The sequence below is a fragment of the Heteronotia binoei genome, chromosome 11 (genome assembly GCF_032191835.1).
Source record: "Heteronotia binoei isolate CCM8104 ecotype False Entrance Well chromosome 11, APGP_CSIRO_Hbin_v1, whole genome shotgun sequence".
Lineage (NCBI taxonomy): Eukaryota > Metazoa > Chordata > Lepidosauria > Squamata > Gekkonidae > Heteronotia > Heteronotia binoei.
Genome location: NC_083233.1, coordinates 47,924,217 through 47,946,501, shown reverse-complemented (window position 1 = coordinate 47,946,501; position 22,285 = coordinate 47,924,217). Strand labels below are relative to the sequence as shown.

At 44.8% G+C, this 22,285-nt stretch overlaps 1 protein-coding gene across 1 annotated transcript; it reads right to left on the bottom strand.

The window, feature by feature from the left end:
* Positions 1–14,815: 14,815 nt before the first annotated feature.
* BMP15 (bone morphogenetic protein 15) lies at positions 14,816–20,503 on the bottom strand. The gene is made up of 2 exons (XM_060250168.1): positions 19,354–20,503; positions 14,816–17,263 (listed from the first exon to the last, which is right to left on the bottom strand). The coding sequence occupies exons 1-2, from the start codon at positions 19,700–19,702 to the stop codon at positions 16,374–16,376; spliced, it is 1,239 nt and encodes a 412-aa protein (XP_060106151.1). The 5' UTR covers positions 19,703–20,503; the 3' UTR covers positions 14,816–16,373.
* Positions 20,504–22,285: the final 1,782 nt, after the last annotated feature.

Here is a 22,285-nt window from a genome sequence, read left to right as displayed (position 1 = left end):
GGGAGAGGAAAACTGGCCTGGGGCCCCTAAAGGTGTGGGGGCCCATAAGTTGGCACCTACTCAGTCTATTTGTTAATCTGGCCCTGGCAGGCAGTTGTTTTGTTTGGGAGACTGTTACTTTTTCCACCTTCCAAATTCCATTGTGCAGCTATCCCTCACCCTTGATATCCAGAACCTACCAAGTGCCAGTTCACCAGCTACATCTGAAAGGATCTGCCTCTTACAGCAGAAGTTAGCATGCAGAGCTGTCACTCCCTATGCTTGCTTCCTGAGATCCTTTACCTAAAGATGCTGGAGGTTGGACTGGGGACACTCTGCATGCAAAGTAGGTGCTCTGCTCCTAAGCTATAGCTTGATAGAGGTTCAAAGCAATGCCTGTAGATGCACCTTGGTGCAGTGCTGGGGGTGGAGCGGTGTTGGATGACAATGCTGAGTCCAGTGTGCTGGGAGAGTTGGCAGTACAGAGGGCCTCAGAGGCTCCCTCTGGTTTCTTCAGAATGCTAGCAAAGATGGCAAGCTCTCTAGCTCAGTATTGTCTCAGTGCCTTTGAGGAGTGAGATCCAAAGCTCTTCTCTAAGGCCAAATGCGCCAGGCCTGGCTCCAGGTGCCCTCTACATTCCAGTCTTCAGAGTTTCCCCATCTGAAGTCCTTGAGAGAGAACGGAGAACACAGAAAGGCTGCCAGGTCCTACAACATCCCTCTTCAGGATCTGACCTGAGGATCTGTGCAGTGCCCATTCCTAGAAAAGAGCCAGACAGCACAGACGTGAGTGTGGGAACAACCCCTCTTCCCCCCTCCCCTTGTCTCCTGTTGATCTCTGCCATGCTACTTGCAGGCCAAAGTGCTGCCAAGCTGATATCCCTTTCCCGTGGCCCTGGGCAGTCTCTGTCCCTTTTGTTCCTCCTTGGAGACAGATGTTTCATACTGACCGACATGTGTGGGTGCTGCACTCCAGCCCTTGCTTGCAGAAGGCACCCAGGGGTTTGCTGCCCAACATCCGCCACAAGGGAGTGGAGCGTGCAGCTCGACGTGTAAGCAGGAGCCGCCACCTAGAAGAAGCTGCTTTGGGAGCAGATGCCATTTGGAGCTCCTGCCCAGGGAAGGCTTGGCCTCCAGCATGCATGGCTGGCACCTGTAGAGGAGGGGACACAAGAGAAGGGGATGCACTTGGGGAACTCCTTAGGACAAATATGTGCTGCAACAGCTTGCTATTCACTCCCTTGTTCTCTTTCTCTGGGGTTATACCCCCATACATTAGGATTGCCAGCTCTGGGTTGGGAAGCACTTGGAGAGTTTGGTGCTGGAGCCTGAGGAGGGTGCGGTTTAGGGAAAGGAGAGACTTCAGTGGGGTATAATGCCACAGAATCCATCTGCCGAAGTGGCCATTTTCTCCAGATGAACTGATTTCTGTTGCCTGGAGATTGGTTGTAACTTGGGAGATCTCCAACCACCACCTGGAAGCTACAGCAAACCGAACAAGATACCATGATACAATTACGAAAACCATGAAAAACAATGACCACAATTTATCAAAAAATCTTATAAATATGGTGATATTTTCACAACTTTTCAAACATTTTTACAACAAGGTTAGTAATTCATACAAAAGCCATAAAAGGTCATTCACAACCAAGCACATACAATACTAAAGAGAATGAAATTCTCACAATAAAGTGCTGAGTGCAAAAGGTGCTTGTATACTAAAGTGACAAAAGTTCATTTTCTGAAGACTCCACAGGTCCACCTTCGACGGAGCCCAAAGTCGGCTGATATTTGACGCACCATTTCAAAATCCTTTGTCAAAGGAGGAAGATAGAAGTTCTTCCAGATTTTCACAGTAACTAATTATTCATAAGCACATACAAGCACTCGCAAACCTTCCAATGTAAGAGCATCCACATCACTCTCTAATCATTCTCTTTCCAGGCTTTCCCTATTCTTAATATGTTCTTTCTCAAATTTGATGATTGAATCCAAAACACTGTCCAAATGTGTTAGAAAGGCATCTGGCTGCAAAGGTGCACGTTTTAGAAAGACACACCCATGTTGGCACCTAGGGTTGCCAAGTCCAATTCAAGAAATATCTGGGGATTTTGTGGGTGGAGCCAGGAGACATTAGAGGTGGAGCCAAGATCAAGGCTATGACAAGCATAATTGAACTCCAAAGGGAGTTCTGGCCATCACATTTAAAGGGACGGCACACCTTTTCAATTCCTTCCTTCCATAGGAAATAATGAAGAATAGGGACACCTTCTTTTGGGGCTCATAGAATTGGACCCCCTGGTCCAATCTTTTTGAAACTTGGGGGGAATTTTGGGGAGAGGCACTAGATGCTATACTGAAAATTTGGTGCCTCTATCCCAAAAAACAGCCCCCCCGCCAGATCCCCGCGGATCAATTCTCCATGATTTTCTATGGCAATAAATCTCCATAGGGAATAATAGAGTTCCCAGCAGACATTTCCCTCCCCCCGCTTTCTGACGACTGTGAAGCGGGGGGAGGGTCTCCAAACCGGAGGATCCCCTGTCCCCACCTGGGGAGTGGCAACCCTATTGACACCATTTCCCTTGCCCTAGCTCCCACAACTGCAATTTCCCCACTGCCATTTTTGAAAGAATGGTCAATTGTTCTTGCACTTGGGCACAGTGATATTATAACAGTCTATTGCCACAGTCAGTTCACTGAATGCTTAGCCCCCTCCTTTTTTTGAGGAACTAATGGATCACAGTAATGGACTTTTATAAAGTTACCATGCTATGTCTTAGTAGCAATAATTTTTTTAAAGCCCCCCAAAGACCTATGGTGGTACAGTGTGGGAAATGCAGGACACTTCACTCCCTGTACAAATGCTTCTATGTTTGTAGTAATAGTGACTAGGAAACAGGAAATCTTAGCCTTGTGGCAGCAGCCTCATTCAGCAAATTAAGGGGTGGCCCTGGGAATAAATCCTCTCTAGACTTAAATATTTAGAACAGCATTCTTCTCCTCCCACACAAGACATACACATGGGGGCCAAAGGATTTGCTCCAGAGAAGGAGCCGAGTAGTGAGCCAGGGGTAGGGTGGAAGGCTCAAAGCCAAACTCTTCCCATTTCAACACAGCTGTTGCAGAAGGTGAGAGGGAAGTTTCCAAGTGCAGCCTGGCTTGCTAAGTGCTCTGAGGTCCTGTGTCTCCCAGCTATTCCTCCAAATTTACTCTAGCTTTGCCCCCTTCCTGTCCCCCTCCCAGTGGTATGCCAGGACTCACTCACCTGCTGAGAACTGAGGACGAGGAGCAGCAGCACCCCAAATACTAGGGCTGTCCGAGCATGGAAGGAAAACACACAAGTCATGCTTCTTCAATGCCCTACAGCCTCTGAAATCACTGGACTCAAAAAGTCTACGTCCCACCTCCTCCCGAAGCCAAACCAGCAGTCAAATCTTTGTGAGTTGGCAGACCTCTGCCCTGCCTTTTATCAGGCCTCCGGCTGTCTCCACCTCCCTTCTCCTCCCCTGCTTAAATCTACAAGGTATCAAGTGGCAAGGCCCAAAGATGAAATTGCTTTGGGTGTCTTTCCCACAAGTCCCCTCTTTTTCCTCAAGGGACCCAGCATGCTCGATCATGCTTTGCCTAGTCTCCAGTGAGGCAAGATGCTCCAGTCTGTGAACTTGCAGGTTTGTAGGTGGGGGTCTGCATGATATTCTTGTAAACAGCCATATTCATGGTGTACACGGTAAGTTCCTGTTTGGCAAAAGCCATCCTCGTAGCAAGTGCAGCATTCGAGAGTGAGAAAGGAACATCCTCAGTGGTCATCTAAGCCAGCAGTTAGCTGGTATAGCCAACTGGTATAGCATAGCAGATAAGAGAATGAGCTAGGATCTGAAAAGTCACAGGTTCCAGTCTCAGTTCTGCTCTGCCACCAATTTTTATGGTGGCCTTAACAAGCAACTCCCTTTTATCCCGTTTCCCACCTGCAATATGGAGACAACAACAGGGCTGTTGTAAGGATTATAGCTACCCATCTGGAATTTAACCATATGAAGTGGAAATCCATCAGCTGTGCTGAAATAAGTACACCTGGAGTGAGCACTGACTCACAAAAGCTTATGCTGGAATAAATGTTGCTATTCTTTTAAAAGTGTCACTTCATATGTGACCTACATAGGCATGTCAGCCTCCAGGTAAAACCTGGGGATGCCACAGAATTACAGCTCATCTCCAGACTACAGAGATCAGTTCTTCTGGAGAAAATGGATGCTTTGGAGGGTGGACTCTATGGCATTATACCCCCCTCAAGTCTCCAGTTTCTCATCCTGGATCTGGCAACTCTACCCCTATTCCCACCCCCCCGCACGCACACACACACACACTGGTGACCAGGGGAGACCTGGCAAACCTAGCCATATGTAAAGTGCCCTGAACAGTGAAAGTGACAATGTTATTCATGGCTTCAGGTGTTATTGTCGAATGACTTGTTCACATGATCAGAACTCCCAGCCATCTCTGTCGTCAGTTCTCACAAACAGCAGATGAAGACAGAAACCCAGTCTAGCCTGTAGCATTTCAGACCTCAGCTGTGGGTCTGTTGGGTTATTTCTCTTTTTTTTTTAAACACAATTTTATTGATAACGTATGGTAACCATATCCATTAACACCTTCTTTTTATCTATCCCATATGCTATTTTCTAATCCCCCTCCCCCCGTTACTTGACTCCCTTCGAAGTTATATACTTAAAATACTAACATTTAAAGGTACCCTTAAACCATAAGAACCTATATTCATATTCTACTTTTTTCTAGTACTTGATCATTATTAAAAAATTGTCCAATATCCTTTTATATTCCATTCTTCTTCTACATAACAGCTAAACTTTTTCCACTCCTTTTCATACACTTCCAAATCATAGTCTCTTAAGATTCTTGTTAGTTTGTCCATCTCACTCCATGTTATAACTTTTACAATCCAATCCCATTTTTCTGGTATTTTTTCTTGCTTCCATAACTGCGCATACAATGTCCTAGCCGCTGAAAGCAAGTACCAGATCAAAGTTCTATCTTCTTTTGGAAATTTTTCCATTTGTAATCCCAATTAAAAAGTCTCTGCTACTTTCTTGAATACATATCCCAAAATCCCTGAAATTTCTTGTTGAATCATCTGCCAATACTTTTTCACTCTTTCACAAGTCCACCACATATGGTAAAAAGAACCTTCATATCTTCTACATTTCCAACATCTGTCTGGCATCTTTTTATTCATCTTTGCCAATTTTTTAGGAGTCATATACCACCTATACATCTTAAAATTTTCTTTACTCTGACATGTTGATAATTTCATAGAGTTCTTCCAATTTCATAGAATTCTTCCAAAGATACTCCCATGTATCCATCTGTATTTCTTTAATTACATTGATTGCCTACTTAATCATTTGAGATTTTACTATCTCATCTTCCGTAGACCATTTTAACAGTAACTTATATATTTTTGAAATTAATTTTTCATTATCTCCAAGCAGAACTTTTTCCATTTCTGTTTGCTCACATCTTATTCCTTCAGTTTTGATATCATTCTCCACCAGGCTTTTTATTTGTTGCATTTGAAACCAATCATATTTTTTATTCATCTCCTCAGCAGTTTCAGTTCTATTTTGCCACTCTGTATTTTTAGTAATTGATTGTATGACAACCCTCTCTCTTCACTGGTTTCAGCTGTTATTTTTATTACTTCTGCTGGCACTATCCATAATGGCTTTCTCTCATCACCATATTTCTTGTACTTCATCCATGTATTTAACAAATTATTTCTGATATAATGGTGAGAAAAAAACATCCATCTTTTTCTTCCCATAGTACATATAAGCATGCCAGCCGAATTTATTTCCATGAGCTTCCAACATTAAAAGTTTTTTATTCAACAGCATCATCCAGTCTTTTATCCATACTAAGCAAACTGCATCATGATATAGTCTTAAATCTGGTAGCTGGAATCCTCCTCTCTCTTTAGCATCTGTTAAAATTTTCATTTTAATCCTTGGTTTCTTCCCAGCCCATACAAATTCTGAAATCTTCCTTTGCCATTTATTAAATTGTTTGCTATTTTTCACAATCGGAATGGTTTGAAACAAATACATTATTCTCAGCAGAATATTCATCTTAATTGCAGCTATTCTGCCCAGCAATGACAGATTAAGTTTATTCCATTTCACCATATCTTCATCCATTTTATGCCATAGCTTTTCATAGTTATTTTTGAACAAATCAATATTCCTCATTGTTATCTCCAAGCCCAAATACTTTACTTTAGAAGTAACTTCACATCCCATCAGTCTCTGCAATTCCTTTTATTTACTTGCATAAAATTTTTGATTTTTCTTTATTAACATACAGCCCCGCCAGCTCTCCATATTCTTGTATCTTGGCTAACAGCAAAGGTATTACTTGGATAGGATTTTCAGCTATAAACATTATATCATCAGCAAACGCTCTATATTTATAAGTAAATCCTCTAATTTTCAGCCCTTCTATTATTTTATCATCTAATATTTGCATCAGCAAAATTTCAAGAGTCATTATAAACAACAATGGTGAAAGCGGACAACCTTGTCTTGTACCTTTACTGATCATCATATCCTCTGTGAGGTCTGCATTTATACACAACTTTGCTCACTGTTCCATATATATTGCTTTTATCATTCTTATGAAATGTTCTCCAAGTTCTGTCTTTTCCATTACTGCAAACATAAAGTCCCAGTTCAAATTATCAAAGGCTTTCTCTGCATCCGCAAAAAATAATGTGACTTCTTTTTCTGGATGTTTTTCATAGTATTCTACAATATTTACAACTGTTCTTATATTGTCTCTTATTTGCCTTTTAGGGAGAAATCCTGCTTGATCTTCCTTTATGAAATTAATCAAATATTGTTTAAGTTGTTCTGTCAAAATTCTTGTGTATATCTTATAATCATTATTTAATAATGAAATTGGTCTGTAGTTCTGTATGTTCGTAACGTCTCTATCTTCCTTGAGGATCAACGAAATTACAGCTTCTTTCCAAGTGGTATTTTTCCTTTTATTCTTATCATATTCATCAATTTTTGCAGTTTTGGTACTAATTCTTCTTTAAAGGTTTTGAAAAATTTAGCCTTTCCCATTTTCATTGCATTAATTGCTGCTTCAATTTCAATTTTTTCAATTGGATCATTCAAAATTTTCTTCATATATTCAGTTAAGGGCGCTATTTTAATATTTTGCAAATATGCTTCAATTTTTTCTTTTTTTATCTTCACACCCTTAAATAAATTAGCATAATACTTTAAAATTGTCTTTTTATTCCTTCTTGATCCACTATCTCTCTTCCATCAGCCACAATTTTATTAATAATTTTACTTTCTCTCTTTTTCTTCAGTTGCCAGGCTAAATAGTTTCCAAGTTTATTCACACCCTCAAAAGATTTCTGTTGCAGTTTTTTCAAATTCCATTCTACTTTATTCAACAAATGTCTCATTCGGGTTTGTAATAAAGTAATCTCCCTTATAATTTTCTTTTCACCTGATCTTTTTCTCATTTCCCCTTCTTTTTTCTTTATCTCATTTTGAATGTCCAATCTCTGTTTTTCTTTCGCTCTTTTATCCTTATTGTTTAATGTAATCAATATTCCTCTCATTACAGCTTTGTAAGCGTCCCATACCATCTGGAACGCTATATCATCTTTTTCATTTATTTGGAAAAAATCTTTAGTTTCATTTGCTAAAAAGGTTACAATTTCTTTATCTTGTAGCAAATCTTCATTTATTCTCCATATTCTTGTTTTTCTTTGCAATTTTGTAGCCCATAATATTGGATTATGATCTGTACTTATCTTTGGAAGAATCTCTACTTTTTTAGTTATGAGGCCCAAATTTTTAGTACCCCATAACATGTCAATTCTGGAAGAAGTATTGTGTCTTGCTGAAAAGAAAGTATAGTCTCTTACTTCAGGGTTAAATTTTCTCCAAATATCTTCCAAATTTTCTTGTTTAACCAATTCAAAAAACGATTTTGGCAATTTTCCTTCCTTATTATTACTTTTTTGGCCAGATCTATCTATTTTATTCTGTATTGTTCCATTAAAATCTCCCATCATCAAGATCTGATTATAAGTCACTTCATCCAGCTGTCTGATAAGGTCTTTTTAAAAAGCATCTTTTGCACCATTTGGTGCATACAGTCCTAATAACAAGGGTTTTTTTCCATTAATCATTATCTCTACTGCTATATATCTTCCATCTTTGTCTTTAAATACCAATTTTGGCTCTAATTGTTGAATAATATAAACAACCACGCCCCTTTTCTTTTGTTCAGCCAATGAAAAAAATTCCAGTCCTAATTGAGTTTAATATTAAGGGTGGTGGCCATATTAGTTATCAGATCCAGATAAGCTTTGAACTCTTCAGAGAGATCAGCAGATTTAGTGATGTCGGAAGCTGAAGAGGCAGGAGCACTTTTAACAGATCCCGAGTAGTCAGATTGGTCAGAGTCAGAATAATCAGGAGCATCAATCGGAGTATGCGGACGAGAGGAGGCAGGTATAGGCTTCTCCGGCAAGTCCTTGGTCCTGCTCTGTAAAGTGGGCAGGGCTGGTTCCTCTGTAGCTGGAATCTTAGGTAATGCAGAAAAAGATGCTGAGAGCGATCATTGCCTTCTGGAATCCCCAAGGGGGCGATCATGTAGCTGAGAAGAGACTTCTTCATGGTACCAAGAAGAGCGGTTCTCATGGTACCGTAAGGGTGGGTCCTCACAGTACCAAGAGGGGTCTTTGCGGTATCGAGTGTGATACACATCATAGGACGGAGACTGGGAGTATTTCGAATGGTGACGGTACCTATGGTAGTAATTTCTAGAAGATGGAGATCTGGACTGTGATGGACTATCCATGTGAGCATAGTAATAACGTTCCCTACGGAGTCGAGGGGGGGAGCATTGGTAGACATAGGCTCAAGCAGAAACCTCACGATAAGATGGAGAATGCCAACGGGATAGTGATCTGGAACATCGAGGCCTATCATATATCTGAGTAGAAGATTCCTTGTAGAGTGGAGATACCACCATATTCTTGACGGTATGGGGGGACTGGGAATTGGGAGGTTCCCTGTGCGACATGTCTCGGAAAATGTGTAGGTCAAGTAAGTTAGCATGTTGTTGCCGCGGGTGGAATGGTGGTGGGTCGGATTCGAGGATGTCTTCTGGCAAGGCATCTTGTAGAGAAGGCGATCTCGAAGGGTTCCGGATGACGTCCGAGGTGATAACATCCGTAGGAGCCAAGAGCTCCAAAGGGAGCAGAGGGGCTGTTGAAGTCAACGCTGTAGCCAAGGGTATCAAATCCGTAATCCTCAAGAGTCAGATCTATGGCAGGTACCGAAGTGGACGTCATAGTATGATTGGAGAGTTTCGGATCCATTGTCGAAGCTGTAGAAGTTGGAGGACTCTGAACGGTGTTTAGAGGATTCCAAATGATGCTTTTTTGTTGAATCGGAGGATTTCTTGAAGTGCTTGTCGGACTTATGCTTACTGGGAACTGATGCCATGGAAGCTGCCCATCAAGCCAAATCCCTTTCCTGGTGGAAGGAAGTTGACGAGGCATGGAGCCCCGAGTCGTGGGGCATAATAGGGCACAAAGAAGACTCGAGAAGGTGACTATGGAGTCAAGCAGCCCTATTTTTCCTGGCCTGTTTCCCAAACTGGCTGCAATGAACACGTGTCTCAACTTTGGGGGCTTCCCCCAAACAAAAAAGACACAAAGAGTGTCCTTCGGTAGAGGGAATTTTAGTCCCAAATCTAGTGCATTTTTTGAAAGTCGTTTTGCCTTCCTTTCCTTCCATACGCTCGGAGGGGAGAAGGGAGGGGGAATGGGAGAAGAGGTGAGGGGAAAACGAAAGTTAAAGTCATTTTTTTGTTTTTTCGATAGGAGAAAGAAGAACAAAGACGAAAGAAGGATGGAGACAGATAACGATACCAAAAGTAGAGGAGGGCTGAGGTGAAGATCGGTAGGAGATGCAACGAGGTAGGTCTGATCCAAGTGGTGGTACAGAAGAAACTGAGTGGGTGGAGTGCCTTCCCCTCGCTCCAGGCATGCACAGTGGATGCCTGCTCCCCAGAGCGAGAGGAAATGTGTGCCAAAATAAACGCCTGAGGCTAGCTATTCTATTCTCCAAGGTCGGGTTCATGGCTGAGCAGAGAACCCGTGTGTGGGACCGCACAGAGACCACGATGAAGATCAAACACTCTTTCCTATAAGCCTCCAACTGTAGCTCAGCTCAGATTCAGGTTTACTTCCCCATTTTCTGCTTTGGAGAACTAAGTTTAAAACACCCTGGTTAAACCCACACACACTAATTCCCCCCCCCACACACACACACTCCCCCCCCCCCACTCCTCTGTCAATATATGGCTGTTGCAGCCACTTTTCTTTGCTGATTATCTTGGGTCTTTTCCAGGCCAGAGGTTTCTCTATGGACTTGAACCTCTTTCCACAATTCAACCTGATGCATATCTTTACAGTGACCACATGAATCTGATGTAAGCCAAGGATTTGGATCACAAAATAACTCACTGCATCAATAGCCACAAAAGTCTAGAACAACTCACTCAGCTCAGCGGTTTGGGCTAGATGACCCATCAGGGAAGAAAGTTCAACACCAGCGCCTCCCTCCCCCACACTGTTAAAAGTATGTACATCAAAAGGGCTTTTTTTTTTTAGCAGGAACACACAGGAATGCAGTTCTGGCTGGCTTGGAGTCAGGGGGTGTGGCCTAATATGCAAATAAGTTCCTGCTGGGCTTTTTCTGCAAAAAAGCCCTGTGCGTTAAAAAAAAAAAATCATTAGCCATCTTCCTATGTCATGTCAAATGCATTCATGACAGACAGAAGGTACTTCTTCACTCAACTTATATTTAAGTTGTGCAGTTCACTGCCATTGATGGCCAGTACTGTAGATGGTTTCAAAAGGGACTAGCCAGATTCATGGAGCCCACTTATATGCTCAGAGTGTTACATTTAGTTGGAAGATATGCACAGAGACAAAGCTACAAGTGATACACATGCACACAATGCTTGTTAAGTCTGCTGCAGCCAAAATAATAACGTGGCATTTTAAAGACTAACAACAACCACCTCTCCCTATTGCTCAAAGAGTGAATGTTACAGAAAAAAGAAAATCTACAGGACAACCACAAGCTAGAAAATGCCACCAAAGACTTTTCTCTTTGCCTTGTTTAAATAAAAGCAATTAAATGGTGTTAACGGGGTTATCGAGCTGCCAGGATCAACCACAGGCCATTGGAAAAAGATTCTCTCTGAACCCTCCCCTGTCATAAATTTACAGAAGAGACACAAAAGGAACTCATCAACCCTTAATGGTATAGAAACACAAAAGGTCTCTTGAGGAATCTATAATTGCTCACTATAATCCTCTTAATTGGAAAACTGACAGTGCTCTCTTGCACAGGGTAAAAGGGACCAGTTATGCATTTCTAGAGGCTTCTAGCCATTACAAAACCCCCAGGATCACAGGTATCATGTAGGGTTGCCATCTTCCAGGTGGTGGCTGGAGAGCTCCAGCTATTACAACTGACCTCCAAGCAACAGAGATCAGTTCACTTGGAGAAAATGGCCACTTTGGAAAGTGGATTCTATGGCACTGAAGTCCCTCCCCTTCCCAAACCCCACCCTCCTCAGGCTGCATCCCCAAATTCTCCAGGCATTTTCACCCTGGAGCTGGCAAGTGAGAGTAAAATGAGGGAGGTGGGCATCCTGGTTTCTCAGGTGACCTCAAAGTATCCCAGGCCCAGTGAATTATGTACTCCTATTTGCCCCCGGAAGAGATTTGGATATTAATAGAGTAAAAAATGGACACATTTCAAATCCTTGGAGACTATCACAGGTTTCGCTTGCTTTCTTATAGTACATAACTCATTCCACTTTTTTGGTATCAAACATTGCTTCTGAATGTTATTTTAATTTTATGTTTGAAAAATAAATGGTCTTCTTCTTACACTTCATGAGCTAGTGTAGTGGCTAGTTTGGACTATGAGACCAGAGTTCAGATCCCCCCAGTCTGCCAGCACTCCATTCAGAGTAAGTAACCTTTAGCTAATCTCACAGGGCTGTTCTGAGGATAAAGGGGTGGTGAGGAGGCAGTTTAAGCCTCTAAGAATTGCTGGACCATAATAGATAAAGCACATCATAATACTGAAGGGAAAACAGTGAAACAAGCCGCTAAATGCTGAGCAGCCCTCAATTTTCCATTCTCTGTCAGCACACTGACCTGTCTGGCTAAAACATCATTGGCTGTCTACCTTCCCACAAACAGATGGCAGTTGCTGGTAAAAAAAGCGGGGGGATGGCAGGCTCTGTGTCCCTGGCTTATGCTGAAAGGGAACCGCTATCACAGACCATGTGGGTCTAACCCAAGTAAGGGAATGTAAGTGAAGGCCACATGACATGGGATATCCTTTGCTCCTGCTGAACTTCATCAGATGCATTTGGCATTGCTGGATCATGCTCATGTAGGGTTGCCAGCCTCCAGGTGGGGCCCAGAGATCTCCTGGAATTACAAACAATCGCCTGAGGGTAGAGGTCAGTTCCCCAGGAGAAAATGGCCGCTTTGGAAGGTGGACTTTATGGCATTATACCCTGCTGAGGTCTTTCCCCTCTCCAAACTCTGAGTTCCCCAGGCTGCACCCCCAAAATCTCCAGGAATTTTCCAACCCAGAATAGGCAACATCAGGCCAATGGTAATTGCAAAAGAGGCAACTCAAGAAGTGGGGGTTCCTCAATTAGAGTGTGAAAACTAGTAATTCTTTTGTGCCCCCTCCAACCTTCTTGGGCATCTCAGACACAGCAAGAGTGGCAAAACTATTGTTTGCCACCCTTCTGGAGCTGGTCTTGCATTGCATCATTTCTGTTCTAAATGATTCAGTGAACTGGGTTGAATGATTAACTAGTACATTCCCAGCCACCTGGCTCTGCAGGTTGGTCTATTTACTCCCCATCCTAGGGAGAACCAGCACATAGGGTGGGGGTGGGGGGTGATCAAAGGCTCTGGGAACAGAAAGTGCCTGTCCCAGCATGATTCTCTTAAAGCAAAGCACACACCAGACAAAAGTTCTGGCCTCAGAGCCACCTGTTTCCCAGCCAGTGTGAATTAGGGTTGCCAACTTCCAGGTGGAGACTGGAGATCTCCCAGAATTATAACCGATCTCAGAGATAAGTTACAGAGATCAGTTCACCTGGAGAAAAGGCGTAGCTTTGGAGAGTGGACTCTATGGCATTATACCCCACTGAGGCCCCTCTTCTCCCTAAACCCTACAGTCTCCCCAAACCATACCCTACCATCTACCTCTAAATCTCCAGGAATTTTGCAATGTAAAGTTGGCAACTTTAATGTGAACACATTGGGGAATAGTAGAAATCTAGAAAAATGGAGCAAGCATTACCTCTCCAGGATGGTAAGAAAGAAAAAAAGTGATGCATATTTCCATTATTTACCCCATCTAAGTTAAGAAGGTTAATGTCTATCTGAGCAGCTAATTAAACTCCATCTAGGAAGGAACAACAACAACAATCAGTGAGCAGTTAAAAAAGCAAGGCAGGCAAATGTAAAATTTATGGGGCCTTCTGAACAGCATTTTCAGAATCCCTTTAATGGATCTTCCCACACTTCCCCAGCAGCCTGTTTGGACCAGAAATCTTCTTATAGTGAGAGGACATTCATGAACAAAATGCACAGTTGAGCACTTTCCTACCCCAGTTCCGCATTCTGCTCTTAAGGGTCCCCTGGACCCTTATTACAGGAGGAAGGAAAGAAGGAAGAGGCCTAATTCACCACCACCTTCTGCTGGATCCATCCAACTATGTATGATGTCTAGATGAACATGAGGAGTGGACCATAAGGAAGCACCAGGTAGGATTACCTGGTTACCATAGGGCAGGCTCACGCAACAACGTATGCACACACAAACTATTTGGGCTGTTGTAGCATTCTGTGGACACCAAGCAGGAATGAAGGCTGGACACCCATAGGAAGTTACCCAAACAGGCTTGACTGTCCTTGTGCTGTGCAAGGACACCAAGCTGGAGGTCTGCCCAGGTCAGGGCTGAGGCCTGTTGACATTCCAGCCTGGCCTGGGAAACTTTGCCCAGGGCACTGACCATACTGGACCAGTTCTAGGAAGAGAGCTCTAAAGCCAGCCAAGCTGCATACTGGTGAGCACTTTGCTGACATGCTGCATTCAGTCTTTCTACCTCCAGTCCCAAGAATATACTCCCTCTTTTTTACAGCATTTGGGGTACAGTCCAAACATGCATGCTTTTAAGTTTCAGACAGAAGATGGTTCAGACCAAGAAAGCTTGAAGAGCCATTTGCAATGCAAGTGAGCATTCTGGCCAATGCATTTTAAGATCTCATTACAAGCCCAGCTGTTTGCAACCTTGTGTGTAGAAGTACCCTTACTGTACCTTAACAGTCCCAGCCTAGGTGCTTCACTAAGCATACCTGCCTGGTTTTCTGTACATACATGCACATACACTCCTATGCAATCATCCATCCACACCACCACTTTTTTGCCTGGTCCCACAATTACATCCCCAGCTTGTAGAAAACAGCCATGCAGTCCACCCCCACTCGCCCTTTGCAACAGGAGTGATACACCAGTAGCCAGTGTCTTGCTAGTTAGATTTATTCACCTAAAGCTTGCAGGGCTGAACCCTGGCTCTCCTACCTTCTTCCCCTCCAATTCCCCACCAGAGTTCATTGCCTGTCCTGAGCCCAGGGGCTGAAGAATACAAATGTACTACAATCCTCTTTAGCAAAAAGAAACCAAATTTATTTACAGAGTCTCATTTTAAATATACCAGGTAGTAAAGAGAAAGGTACCCCCAGCTTATTGGCAACTGATTTAGATCAGGGTGGGCTACAATAAGCTTCAGAAAGCAGAGGAAGGTTAAAGGGCTCAAGGCCAAACAAGATGCCTCAGGCAGCCTACAAGAAAAAGCAATCAGAGTCTCCAAACAAAGCTTCCAAATATCTCAGGGGCTGTTTTAGGGAGAAGCCCAGACCCCCCAGCACTGTGCCAATAGACATTCAGATGTCAGCAAGGTGCTTTAAAATACAGGGATACAATCAATTACAAACAGGAGCTTCCATTTGCATCTACCCAGGACAACTGGGATGCCTATTCCTCTTGGATGGAGCTAGCCAGGAACCTAAAAGACTTCTTGCCAGCCCACAAACCATTTGGCACCCATCCCCCAGGCCACATCCAATTTCAGCTTAAAACATTCAGACATTCTATTCTTTATTCCCTAGGAAGAGACTTAAAACCTTTCAGTACCAGAGAGAAAGGATTTGCTCAACAACCTTTTCCCTCTTGTCCCCAGAGATATATATATTTTAAAAAAGCCTTTCGCATTCCCCTGGCTATATTGCCCAGCATTGCAGAGGACATTCCTGTGGCTTTCTTTGTGCAGTGAAAATATAGGCAGTGACTGGCAGCAAATCCAAGAGGAAAAAAGGAAGGGGGGGGGGAGCATGCAGCAGTGATACAGCAGTGACAACAAGAATTAGCCTAAAGGCACAGCAGTCCTCACTGGCATCATAAGAGAGAAGATAATGGGACAGTTCATTCATCACCCACCCAACCCACTCCAGACAGTGTTTGCAAAAGTGGTAGTTTTCCCCCCCTTCAGAACAGACCAGCTGCTTCCTATGAACCCCTGGGGCAAAAGAGGTAACTTGAATCCCAACATCTAGACCCACAAACAAGCAGTGATTTCCTGCACCCAGTTCCAAAGGAGAGAAATCTAGTTTTCCAGGAGGAAGGCACAATTCATTCAGTGCACTCAAAAGATTGAGAAGTTTGCTTTTGGGTTGTTAAAGGGGCAGCAAACAAATCTCCAGAGATAAGGCAGGGAGCCACAGATCCTCAGCATTCCCACCCCCAATCTCCAGGACAAAATTGGCCATGCTTCCTTCAAGCTGCTGGCAAGATTAAGGAACCTATGTAGTCCTCAACCAAGCTCTTTCTCTAAAAAGAAAAAAAAGACAACACTTTGCCAGCATGTGTATAAAAATCCATTTGTAAAACAGCCCAGTGACATTGCATGCACATTGTATCACTGGGAAGGCAGGGCATTGGGACCCAGATGAAAAAAGTAACCACATTTATTAAAACCTGGAACCCTCTTGGTGCACCTGTCAGAAAATGCAAGAGATAATAAATAAAGGCATGCATTGCAACCCAGTTACAAATCATGTAAAGTCATCCTTGCACAAAGATTGGAGGGAGAGAGCATCTAGGTTCCAGGAGTGCCTCAAAATGGGAAACAGCATCACTTGTGGAATCAGCTTCCCCCAGAGAGATCTACCGACAAGTGCAGGATTTTGCAATCATGTCCTCATACACTTTGTAAAGGATAGTTCCATTCTGTTCCATCATAAGGATGCTGACTGGGCTATACTCATAAGGGACGCAGGAGGGAGGAGGTACACTCTTGTCTACCAGCTCGTTGATGAAGTTCTGAATGATGGCATGATTTGGGGAGCGGAAGCCAAAGTGCAGAATGCGGGGACAATTGCCCTTGCAGTACTGGGGCTGGTATGAATGTGGAGCGATAATCCAGTGGTCCCAGCCCAGCTCCTGGAAGCTGACACGGAAGGGACGGAGGGAACATTCTCTCTTCTTGATGCGGTTTGTGCGAAGGTAGCTAGGGAGGTCCAGGGCAAGATTGCCTGCCTGGCGAGCCTGGCGTGTCTGAATAGGTTGTCTATGATGCTTCTCTTCAAAAGGCACCTCACCTGAACCCAAGCCCCCCAGCCTGGTCCAAAGTCCACTCAAAGTGTCATTGAGGTAAAGCAACAAGAAGGGGTCATTCAGGGACACTGCATCCTTCCAGCCAGGATCAGGGATGGATCCCCAAGGCTGCCCCACAAAGGCACAAGCATGCCTCACATGGAGGACTTGGCTGTTCTGGGCAGCCCAGACCCATGGCTGAAGGTATGTGGAAAGATCCATCTCCACCCAGCTGTCTTTGGATGAAAAGGTAGTAGCATTTCTCTTGCCAGCCTGTGGTGAAGTGAGGTTAAGGGTGGTCCTAGGCATGGCATCTTTGCTAGACAGCAGCTCAGCTGTGCACAAGAACTGGCCTTCAGCCAAGGACAAAGTCTGAGAATAGACCAGAGTGGCCCTCACCAGGTGCTCCACTTGTGGCTGGATTTCCAGGTGGTAGTCAAGATTCCAGACCAACCAGGGACCTGCAAGATCAAATGAGGGGGGTCAAAGCCACATGCATATTTCTTAGCCAGAGAAAGAAACAACAAACAAACACAGGCCAGAGTCTTTCTTCCTGGATATGAGAATGGAATTAGTCTGTAGTTGGGCACAGTAAATGTGTCCCAGTCTAGAGGTGAAGGACTCATAGATATTTTGCATGTTTTTGCTAGACCACTTTCTCAGGGCAAAGCGCCCAAACAATTTTAAAAGTGTGGTCAAATAAGCATGAGTTTATTCCCACTCCTAAAACCTGATGTTTCCGTATGCTTTTATGAATGCTCCCAGTTGCAAGTTAGCACCCGTCCTTTCAATTTAAAAAATTCAAAAACCTTTGGTGATTCAGATCATGGTAAGCATTCTGACACTGATCACCAATAGAACACCAGCAGCATTGGGCTCTAGGTCTCAGCTTCTTTTCTTACTGCTCAAGCATATGCATATTTATTCAGGAAAACTGTGAATTCAGGGAGATTTGCTTTCAGCTAAATGCAAAGACTACATCTATGAAGGGCCCCAATCACCTGTCCCCTCTTGTTCTTTCCATGAGAGTTTTTGCCACCCATCTTAATGGAGATGGATATCTAAAGAGCAGACTGCAACTATCAGATGCCCCCCCCCCAAAGAACAATGCTCTGAACAAGAAATAAGAGAAGGTTCTGCAAATCCAGGGCTCTGACTAAGGGTTCCAATTTCATATGCCGGCCCATTTGAGCAGGGCAGCCAGATCGGCAACATGCCAGAAAGCAGGCCAGCTTTAGAAGGCTGCCTCCCATCTGTAGTGCAGCCCCTCCTTTCACCCTGCCTCTGCAAGACCAGCTTATCATTTAACAGCAATACCAATCATTTAGTAGACAGTGCAATCAAGTAGAAGACTGCACAAAGACACACACTTCATCTGGACCAGATACTGTTTGATATATTGGGAAGTAAGCTACTGATCTAGCCAGAAAAGAGACTCTACAACATGAATCAAAAGCAAAAGAAGGTGTTTACAGAACAGTAAGCTGGCATTCCCCATTCTCCAGATTAAGAAACTTGTTGTGCACAGGGAAATACAGGAAAAGACATCCGCACCCCCCTGTTATTATATCATCACCCTAAAGAAATGCAGTTACACAGCTTACAAAGCTCTACCCATCTTCTGGAACTTTTCTTCCAATGGATAGGAACCAATGGTGCAAAGGTTCTAGCAAATCTGTATATTCCCATCCTCTTACTTTCTATAAATGCTACACTTCAAAGTCCTGCTTTGGAAATGCAGCAGAAGGCACAACCTATCATTTAATATTTTTTTATCTTGGTCTCCAAAGGTGGTATATGTGATCTCCTCCTCCATTTTACCATTACAACAACCCTGTAAGGTAAATTTGCCTTGAGAGACTGACTGGTCCAAGGCTACCAAAAAAATTCCATGGCAAGAAAAAATCTGAATCAAGGTCTCAAGCCTAGCCCAAAGCTCTAGGCAACATACAGGTGTCTCCTCCTGTACTTGGCTCTTCTCTCCTCAGTGTTCCTATCACAGAAAACTGGACATCAGGAGACAGCAGGTGCCACTTGCTAGGTTTACCTGGACTGGAGGTAGAACTGAATAGCCACATTTGTAACCTGTACACTTTTCAATCATGGTTGACAAAGAAAAAACCTTGTAGGTTTCCAGCTGGAGGAGGGAAAACCAGTTCACAGACATGACCATATCTACTGGCTCTTATCCAGCTCCCTTCCACCAAGGACAGAGATAGCAGTCTTCAAATAGTTGCCATCTTTCCAGTGCCAAGTGGCAGAAGACACAGCTCTCTGCCCAGACCACCAGAGGAAAGGTAGAGAGGAAGGAGGGGGGTACAATGCCATCAGCTGCTTTGGGCCTCCACTATGGAGAAAGCACAGTAGAAGCATCTAGATTAATAAGGTACCCTTTCTTATCTGCTCTTAAAAGGCCACTTCCACATCGCTTGCTGGTTGACTTCACAGACTTGCTCAAACCCCTGAGGTCCCAAAACAAAGCAAAAACACAAATTTTAGTTCAGCCTTAGAAATGGGAATCTGTACACAGCCTTCAGCCCCCAAAACTCACCTGCCCCAGGCTGCTGAGCCTTGGCAAAGGGCTTGACCAGACGGATGGTATTGGTGGCCAACTTCCGGTTCCTACGCGGGCGACCATGCCTGTCAGCAACACTCCGATACAAGTTCAGCATGTAGCGCAGTGGCTGCCCTCTGGCTAGGCGCCTGTTTCGGCCCTGCAGCCTAGTTTTGGGTGGGGCCTTGCCCAGAAGCACCTGGATGAGGGGTAGAGAAGGTGCTCCAGGCAGAGCCTCTATAGAAGTGGGTCCCACCTGACCCACCCCCAAGCCATGCTCTAGAGGAAACAGCATTGATAAGAGGAATAAAGCTCCACAAAGACAGAGGGCACCAAGGCTAGCCATGGCAACACTCTGGTGAGGGGCCACGGCTCACAGAGCAAGAATTATGGGGCCCCCACAGGACCAATCAAATCAGGGAAGCCAGAGCCCCACTTCTGTCCTCACACTACAGGCCCATATTAGGATTCCTGTAAGCCAATAGGGGAGCCTAGAGCACAGTTTACATTCCCCACAAACTCAAGAGGCATTGCAAGCAGCAGCCCCTTTCAGAATTACCAACAAAACAAACTCATATCAGGCCTAGCAAAGCCTTAGCTCTTGCGAGCTAATTAAACCAAAGGCCCTGACTACCTTGGCTTGCAGGGGTGGGAAAAGAATTGAGATACCCACGCCATTTTAAAGGCACACCTTCAATTGGGAATTAAAGGTGCAGGAGGACAGACCAGGCAGGGAGAGGGGATACTGAGGCACCTCTTCTCCATCCACTGCAGGTCTCTGCGCAGCTTACAGATTCCAGTCAGAGGAGGTCTCCCTGATAGTCTGCTGCTGCAAAAGCAACCAGAAAGGCTGTGGCATTTAAAAGATGAACGGATTGGATTTTTGTGTGGCGGCAGCAAGGTGACCTGCACGTTATGTTTGGTTCCCTGATTATGCCACAAGACTCTTCCGGCGCTGCGTCCAGTCTTCCAAATGCAAATACTAACACTACTTGGACACAGGAGGAGGAGAGCACGGAGGGACTCTTTAACAGTTCCTCCCCGTCGTTTTTCCACGGAAAAATCCCGCCCCTCAGAAAACAGCCCCCCCCCCCCCCGCATACTTAAATTCAGCTCTAGCTGCTGCACTTGGAAAGGGTGGGGGTGCGTTTGAAATAGGCCAGGAACAACAGGTAGGGGGTGTAGTGCAACGCTAGAAATATCTACAGCTTCGCGCTGCCCCCTAGTGTATGGCGTAACGGTGGGCGGCTCGTATTCGCAAACCGCGGTAAAGGCTGCTGGGTTGATATGCAGATCCTGCGGCGTTGCAGAGGCAAAGGCCTCTCTTGTACCAGTGCGAACAGCGCAAATGCCACCCACCGTTTTCTCTCCCGCCCTGACCGGTTCCTCTCATCCCCAGGTACCGTCGTGGAGCCCGTCGTTCGCATCTGGTGATTTTCAGGCCGCAACGTCTTTCTTTTTTGCTCCCCCCCTCCGCTCCCTGTAACGGATTCTGCACAGTTTAGAGTGGCTCTAGACAGGGGAAGGGGAACTCTGCCTTTAATGCAAGCTTCGTCATTAGATATGGGAATTCGGAGCTGTTGCTAAATTTGGCCAGGGGAGACTGTGTAGCCCCATTGTCCTCTTGTTATTCAGCTTTTTTGTTTTCTTAAAGAGCTCAAACATGACAGGAAACTCCCACAGTCTCATGCAGCTGTAACTGGAGTTTCTGAACCAATGAGAGGCAGGCTGACCACGCTGGAAACCGGGTTTAAACTTGGTGGGTTAAATTGCTTGCAGGCTTATTGAGAGTTGGGGTGTCTTGCTGGAACTCATCGGTTAGGCAGCACATCTGGCTCCAAGCCATTTGGGTTTGGGGGATCGGTGCTAGACAAATTAAATTACTTCTGACCCTCACCATTCCTATCCTGGCAGACCAGCTGTGAGGTCTTGTTATAGTGACAGGCAGGCAAATGGGCAGGGGGGCGGGAGGAAAAGAAATCACTGCCACTTGTCATGGTGGTAGCAAGGCTGTTTCTACTACCTGGCCAGAGCCCCTGACACTTTCGTTTGCTCCTGCAGACTTGACAGGGGCTGGATGGCAGAATAAATGGGGAAGGAAGAAGGAAACAGGCACAAACATAGCAATCCTGGCATGATCTGGAAATCTTTAGCACAGACAAAAAGCCTCCTGGTTTCCAGGCTGTCTGGGTTCCTAATCTTTCAAATCTTCTAGCTCAGGGGCTCCCAACCTTGTTGAGCAGTTCTGGGATTTTGAGAATAGGTAGTTGGCACCACCACAAAATGTCTAGGGTTGTCTACTAAGATTGGCTTTTTGCTTTGGAGGAGGAAAAAGTGGGCACCAGGAAACACATTGGTGGGTGCCACAGTGGGGATCCCCACTCTACCTGAAGCCCAGGCTCCAGTCGTGTGCTGGGGTCAGCAACAACCACCATCATTTTAAAAAGGAGGCACCTCTGCTCTGCTTTTGGGGAGGGAGCCCCATCTCTGATCCAGCCCTCTTTGGCTGGGCTTGCTGTGTGCTATTTACAGTGCAAGGGGTAATCCAGCTCTGAGCCTGTACTGTTAGTCCAGAGAAGGCCTGGTGACTGAGGCACACCACCTACTTCCACTGTGGCCATTCTGCTTCCTGTTAATCTGTTCTCTTGGAACCACCAGAGGCAAGAGCCAGTTGGCAGGAAGGTCTTGAATCCTCCTGTTCAACAACCACATCACACCCACTTCCACTGTTGGCATCTGCTCTGCATTCTCTGTTGGGGAGTGTGTGTCTGCTTCTGCACAAGCAGGGAACTGCAGTTGCGGCACCGTTTTCAGGAGCTGGAGCAGAGCACCAGCAGCAGACCTGCTTTGGGAGACAGAAAAGGGAGTCAGGTTGGCTCCAGTAAACCAGCATTGAATGGGGGCCCTCTTTAAAGGAGCTGCCTCTGGC